Source organism: Filicampus tigris, chromosome 16 (genome assembly GCF_054856515.1).
Source record: "Filicampus tigris isolate MCC_2025a chromosome 16, RoL_Ftig_1.0, whole genome shotgun sequence".
NCBI classification, from domain to species: domain Eukaryota; kingdom Metazoa; phylum Chordata; class Actinopteri; order Syngnathiformes; family Syngnathidae; genus Filicampus; species Filicampus tigris.
The window spans coordinates 15,476,665-15,483,690 of NC_141232.1; the positions used below are offsets into that span (position 1 = coordinate 15,476,665).

The 7,026-nt window shown below is 40.2% G+C and overlaps 1 protein-coding gene across 5 annotated transcripts in view; it reads right to left on the reverse strand.

Annotated features, from left to right (window-relative positions):
* Positions 1 to 6,823, reverse strand: part of mei1 (meiotic double-stranded break formation protein 1) — a 53,504-nt gene extending 46,681 nt beyond the window's left edge. For 3 of the 5 annotated variants that reach the window (XM_086056640.1, XM_086056641.1, XM_086056639.1), the window contains exons 1-6: positions 6,730 to 6,823; positions 6,328 to 6,488; positions 5,011 to 5,134; positions 4,675 to 4,725; positions 3,805 to 3,878; positions 2,616 to 2,721 (exon numbers count right to left, since the gene is read on the reverse strand). In XM_086056640.1, the coding sequence (XP_085912766.1) occupies positions 2,616 to 2,721; positions 3,805 to 3,878; positions 4,675 to 4,725; positions 5,011 to 5,134; positions 6,328 to 6,471 (499 nt within the window). In that variant the 5' untranslated portion in view covers positions 6,472 to 6,488; positions 6,730 to 6,823. Of the gene's footprint in view, positions 1 to 2,615; positions 2,722 to 3,804; positions 3,879 to 4,674; positions 4,726 to 5,010; positions 5,135 to 6,327; positions 6,489 to 6,729 lie in introns of those variants that run through there. The other 2 variants (XM_086056642.1, XM_086056644.1) reach the window with 2 other exon arrangements.
* Between the last annotated feature and the right edge of the window lie 203 nt (positions 6,824 to 7,026).

Genomic DNA, 7,026 nt, shown 5'->3' on the forward strand with positions numbered 1-7,026 from the left:
ATATTGTGCCTGCTACAACCATAAAGGGGCCGAGATGACTAGACGATGCATTTAATTTTTATTGCCAAACTAGTTTGTTTTGCAGCAGCAACGAGCTGTGTGCTGCATCCTCTCTCTCCTCCTCTCCGTGTGGGAAACTGTATGTCATCGCAACATTTGACATAATGGACCGATCAGAGCAGCAACAATTCCTGATGGGTGCGTGGCATGTGTTGCAGACCTGTCGCCAACAGCACAATGCGTCGGTCACGTGAATCAATGCGGCAGTTGTCGCTCGCGCCGACGCGACTGTAGAAAGAAGCCTAAAAAGAAGCCATTCACTGAATAGGCTGAGATGAAATTTGGCCGCATCGCGACCACGTCAAAGGCCGGTTAGTGGGCCGGACTAAAATCCACTTCCATGCTTAGTCCAGCCATTTTATAATGGGCCGGAGGGTCCGACCAGTCCGGCCCAGGGACGGACTGCCCAGCTCTGACAAAAACATATATCAAAGATTCAGTGATCAAGTTGTGAATTTGCATTTTGTAGCACTTCAATATGCACAGTAAATCCCACCGCACACTGAGCGACACGGCTTTGGCAACTCGATTTAATGAACGGCTGACTATCGGCCACAAGTGTTGCTGTGAACTGAAGATTTTAAAAAAGTGCTTTCAATATAGAGCAGCGATGTAATGGTCTTTATGGCCATCAAAAGCATATCCCCTTCATATCGTTTTATGCTCCTTCATCAAAGATCATTGGCGGGGTGAATTGAGGTGAGGGGTTTGGATGTCCACCCTCAGATAGATGGCCGGCCCCCCCACCCCATTCTTTGCACGGCCCTGCATGGATTGCCATTGCCAACAGACTCTCAAAATATCCACATGCTCTCATTTATTTCTGCCCTTTTCCGCTCTTTGTAGCAAGTCACTTATTCCTTAACAATGTAATTCAAAACCAAACAATACAGTACACTATGCTGCATATCAGGGGTATCGAACTCATTTTTGTTGTGGGACATATTTTAGTTACAGTTTTCCTTGGAGGGTCGTTACGACTGTGAAAACATAAAAATGTTTAATCACCTCCTCATATTATTACTTGCACAGTACACAACAACTTGATGGATAACTAGTTTTGGAATCAGAAGTCAAGAATAATACTTTGTTCAACTATTGTTCAAGTTAGTATAATAACGTAACAAGAAAATGCTTGCAATAATTCAACATTATTTTTAATTACACATGACAATTTGAAATTTTGGTCCAGATTTTAGAATCATGGAAGTTGACATGCTTGATTTGCTTTTGACGGCAACGTTAAAGCGGATGTTAGCCCAAACATATTTTTCCCCAGAATATGTTCTGTGCAGGCGGCCCGGTGGTCGACTGGTTAGCAGCTTGGGAGGCAACCCCGCGACATGAAGAGAGACACAGGCTCATGATCACCTCCACACGCTGTGCGGACAGTAAGGAGCTAATGTTGTTGTGCTAATGCCTTTTGTTTTAACGGCCTGAAGCTAGTTGTTGCTATTAGCTGTTCCATTATTCTACTGTTCGCCGGGGAGGGAAGGGGGGTGATAAAGATCCATGCTTGCCTGATTTTTTGCCCACTGCCAGTCGCCGTCTGCCTCCTCAGAGTTAACACGAGTTTAGCGTCGCTAAATGTCAGAAATATAACCAGTCGGGGTTTGTGTGCGCATTCATGCTCTTGTCCACTCCAGCCTGTGGAAGTGGAAAAGCGATCGCCAGTGTATTTTTGATTTTGTTGAGGTGATCATGATGACGTCACGTTTTGTGTCAAAAAATCCAAACTATTGTGCAGGACACTTTTATACTTTTACAGGTTGAAGTGGACAAGAGTAGTAATGTGCATTTGCATTTTGGTGGCGATCGGTCGCCGATTTAGACAACAGAACTGACAAAGCGAGAAACATTACCACACTTGTCTCCCTCCTGTGAGTACACCGCTGAGACCGAAAAAATAACGAGCCCAGCTCTAAAAAGGGGCGGGACAATTTGTCGTAAATCTGATCACAAAAAAAGCCCTTAAATCACTACAGAGTCTTTTTGGGTGGAACATTTTAGTACTGATGCTGATATATAAATGCCAATGTTAAGCTCATTCAAGTGTCTCTTTAACTTATATTCCACAAATGCAATATTAATCAGAATGATGTATTTCAACTAGTGGGCCCGGATAGAACATTCTGGAAAAAATAAGTTTGGGTTGACTTCCCCTTTGAATAATGTGGAGGGCCAGATCTGAAACCCGGGCCGTATGTGGAGCCTCAAAATCCGATGCAGGGTCGCAGTTTTTCCGTTGTAGTGCGACGATGGTAGATGTGTGGTGCTAAAACACGTGGTGTGCGGGAGCGAACTGCAGGGTTTGTTTTTTTTAAATGGTCCACTTCAGCCACATTCGGCTGCATTGCAAGATGCAGATTAAACAGGGTAATAGTTGGGATGAAAACTTTGTAAGCTTTTATTCAGAAGGATTTTCAATCCAATGAAACAGTGTGAACGTTCATATATGAGCAAAAGTGGAGGTCAGGCATGGGAAGGCAAACAAGGACAACGCATTTATAACTTTTTTTTTTTATTTTAGAGCGTATAGTAATCTAAAGCCTCACCATATTGAGTGACCAGCATAAGGGCAACACGGGGAATTGTTTCCACCAAACTGCCTAAGAAGTTGAACGTGGGCAGGAAACCTTTCACGTTGAGCTGGTCAATCATCTAGAGCGGTAATAAAAAACATAAACCACATAACACAGCAAAGGAATGATACAAGGATAGACATCAATACAATTCTACAAGTGGACAGAGGACTCAAATCAATACCAAAGTTTTGAATAATTCATGATTTGTAGAATGCCCCATTGTAGAGTGTCTTTGCTCCAGACTGCTACAGTGACTGTACTTTCTGCGCAGACTGAGAGTCTTTGGTGTTCAGCAGAAGTTCATGTTATTTTATCACGCTGTACTGGAGAGTACCATAAAATAAGGAATTACAGCCTGGTTTGGCAGTCTATGTGTCCATCTGAAGACACAGATAAATCGTCTGATCCAAAAGGCCATGAAAATTATGGGCATTAATAATTATCCTTCTCTCAACACTATTTATGAACAATCCATTATGAGACAGGCCCAAAAAATACTGTCTGATCAAACTCACATTCTTTACCCAGAGTACCAGCTTCTTCCTTCAGGCAGGAGATTTAGTGTTCCTTGGAGCAGGCTGAACAGATACATTCTTTTATTCCTACATCTATTAAGATCATGAATGCAAATATGTAGGTTCGTGTTTACTATACTGAAATTGTTAAGCTATTCCGGGACTGTGCTTTTTTATCAACCTTGATGCGGGTAGAACCTGTTAACCACTTTGATGTGTGTCGCCCCGGTGTGTATGTTATGCTGCCAATTATAAACTGCAGGAGCAGTTGAGTGTCCACGACAAAGTTCCCTTTGGGGACAATAAAGTATATGAAATGAAACTTATCAATGTATCAGAAAATTATCCTGCCTCATTTTCCAGGAACATGCATTCAGTACACTTCTATTCATGCACATTTCTGATTAGGTGTCATCGATTTTACTATTTTCCACCCAGTGTTGGCTGCTGCTGTTTTTACCACTACTCCCTCCCCCAAAGGTTACACAACCGCAGCGAGGGGAAACATGCACCAATTGTGTTTACTCAACAACTGTAGGAGGATGTGTTGTTGGACGCAAAAGTGATGCTACATGTTTTAGCGGACGGAACACGTGTACATAAGGAGATTTTACCCTCTCTAAATCTTAAAGTGGCTTTCTTACCTGTTTGTTTATTTGATCCAAAACATAGTGCAATGGCAGCTCACTCTGGAGCTCCACCAGCAACAGAACCAGAACTGAACAAGATATGCAGAAAAACATTTATGGTAATGTACCAAGTCATTATATCATATGTAATACGTGTTGAAGTAATGTGTCCCTTATTTTCCACTACCTGTCATTGTGGGATACGGTATTTTCAATTACTACTGCATACAACCAATAAAGACTGCATATGACAGCGAGAATCTTCAGTCCTTCATGGTCACAAACTGAATATAAAGCTCTTACATTAATATTAGTAACAAATATAATGTTCATGTGACATCTTGATTGAGTGATAATATCAGTAGTGATTAGGTGAAACACCGTTATGGATTCTGTATGGAATTGAACATACATCTCACCTAAAAATAGGTTTAGGAGTGATGACATTGCTTAATTTTATCTTCTTTTTTTTGCCCAAAACACATAATAACATAACTGCTTAGTTATGAGTTTAAATCAAATAAATGTCAAAATCTTCACATATCCCAAGTTCCATGAGAAGTGCAGTACTACATCAAAGATTTGCCTGAGGCACTCTTACACAGCAGCTATAAAAGCATTCTGTCATTTGTATCCGAACTTCTAGCTCTGCATTAAAAACTGTTGGTTCACTGAGGGGTCAACAATAAAAGATAAAGAAATATCGGCACACAGCAGGCTAATGTGATTGTTACAATAAAAAGACATATAACTGTCAGAGCACACTGGAGGAATATTGGTCATGCACTTCTATGCTGTTACAATTAGAGTTCTGAAAGTTATGGAGGTTGTATTTATGTTTCTGCATCAGTAATGTAGGATTGCTTGTCCACATTTGTTCTTTACCTTGATCCACCTTTTCCAGAGTGGCTGGGTCCACCATAGTGTAAAGCATCCCTGTGGACAGAGCAATGAGGGCTTTATTTAACAAGCTAACAAAAATGGTGAGGCATGTATGACCCTTTCTGTGGTGGGCATGATTTGTTCAATATCTCTATCTTGTGATGTGTTGCAGACATCAACAGAGCATACAGGAGAATGTCTGTGTTGGAGGACAGGTTGAGGTTATGGGATACTGTTTTTCATTTGGAATTAATTCAGTTAAATTCCAAATAATCTAAATTTCTATCCAAACAGTATTTGGGATGCTGATGCTGACCGCTGTGCAGTGATGTTTCTTACCCAGTAGAGAATCTATAAAATACATGGAGACTTGGTGGTCTTGTTGGAGCAACTGTCTTAAAGCCCCAGGAGAACACTTTAGCAACCCAGTGACAGCAGACAAAGCATAAGCCTTCCTGACCGACTGTGGAAAAACAGAGAGCAAGAGCAACGGAAAAGTCAAATATCAAAACGATAAATGATGACCAATACAAATATTTATACGCAAGTAGGCAAAATTGCTGGAACCCTTCCGAAAGAAAACCCCAGAATGCCACTGAAATAATGAATTTTTTGAAAATTGTGGGCTAATAGAATTATTGGGAAAAAAAAATATGCCACGAGAGCAACGTGACAAGTGGCTGTCTTTGTAGAACTTTCGCAGATGAAATGAAAGGGGTGAGGAGATATGTTGAGAAATAATGAAGTTCTAATGTTATACTCTAATTTGATGGCGTTTTTTCTATAGGCGATATCACAGAAAAGTTTAGAAGTTGGGTTAGAAGTTGGTCAAAGTTGTTAGATGGAAACCTTAAAGCGAAAGTCAACGCACATTTTTTTTTTCTTCAAGAATATGTCCTATGCAAGCCCACTAGTTAAAACAGGGCATTCTGATAAATATTTCATTTGTGGAATAAGTGTTAATCCACTCATTTTTAGCCATGTCTGGGGGCGGCCATTTTGTCTTCTGTCGACTGAAAATGACATCACAACTGCTCACAACGACCAATCACGGCTCATATTCAGAAAACAGGTCAGCCGTGATTGGTTGTAGTGGGCCTGCTGGGAACATATTCTTGAAAAAAATATGTTTGGGTTGACTTCCGCTTTAATGGAAGCCCGTTTAATGTGATAGGCAGACCGGCCTATAGGTGATTAATAATTGTTCCGGCCGGACAAAAAGGCAGATAGATGGACGGCGGTACCCCGGCTGCAGGCGATAAATGGACCTGGAAATTTTAGTAAATTGCCCAGCCCTGACCTTTGGACTGGTGTTGGCCTTGTGGCTGACTTGACTTGCAATAAAGCTCCAGTTTTGTCTCATCTATCCAAATAGCAATATCCCAAAAGCCTTGTAGCTTTTCCTTTGACAAATATAAGTCTTGTCAGTTTTAAATTATTTCACTGAAAATTGTGTGTTTTTCTTTACAGAGGTCTACCAACAATTTAGCCTGCGTGTTGTGTTTCTCATTATTGTTCCTGTAAGCCTGGTTTTTGTCCAGGCTTATTTGATTGTGTTTTAAAATCATTGTAGTGGACCTCTTGATTTCTAGTATTTCTTAGTCATTCCTTTTGTCAATCTCAAGATTTCAAAAACAACGAAATCACGTTACTCACTGAAATATCATCACTTCCCATCATTTCAATCACACAAGCCACGCAGAGAAGCAGCCCTCCTCCATCAGCAGGCCCCAGGCTCACATTCCATCTTGGGTCGTGCCTGAAGTGAATCTTCTCATATATAATCTCTTTGTTAGCCATTTTGGTAATATTACGTTCTAAATCACGCACACAAAACCAAAACACAACACAAACCATTATGTAGGAAACAACTATAAGTGTTGCAACCAAATGTTTAACCAATTAGCCCCAATCAATCCAATTGAGCGAGCTAACAGCTAACTATTAACTACTGTAGTGGTATTTAAAAAGACGTACTATTTAGTTATATTTTCTGGTACAACGATATTCCTCCAAGTATGTACTCGTGACAATATTTACAACATTTAATTACGGTACCTTTCTGTACAGCAAAGGTTTCGGCAGCAATAATTCGTGTGAAATAATGCCAGTGCTAGCTAGCTAAGAGCTAGAACGCAATGGCCCCGTTTTTTGAACCGAAACTTTATTGATATGAACAGTGACAAAGCTGCTTGTATATGTACCAATACCAAATGAATTGTTTTAAACCTAAATTACATGTAGGTCCATCACTTTAAGAAAGACTTAATATTTATAACAAGTAGTGTTAATAGTTATAGATACAATATATAGATGGTTATAGATACAAATAGATAAAAAAAATAATAATAAAAA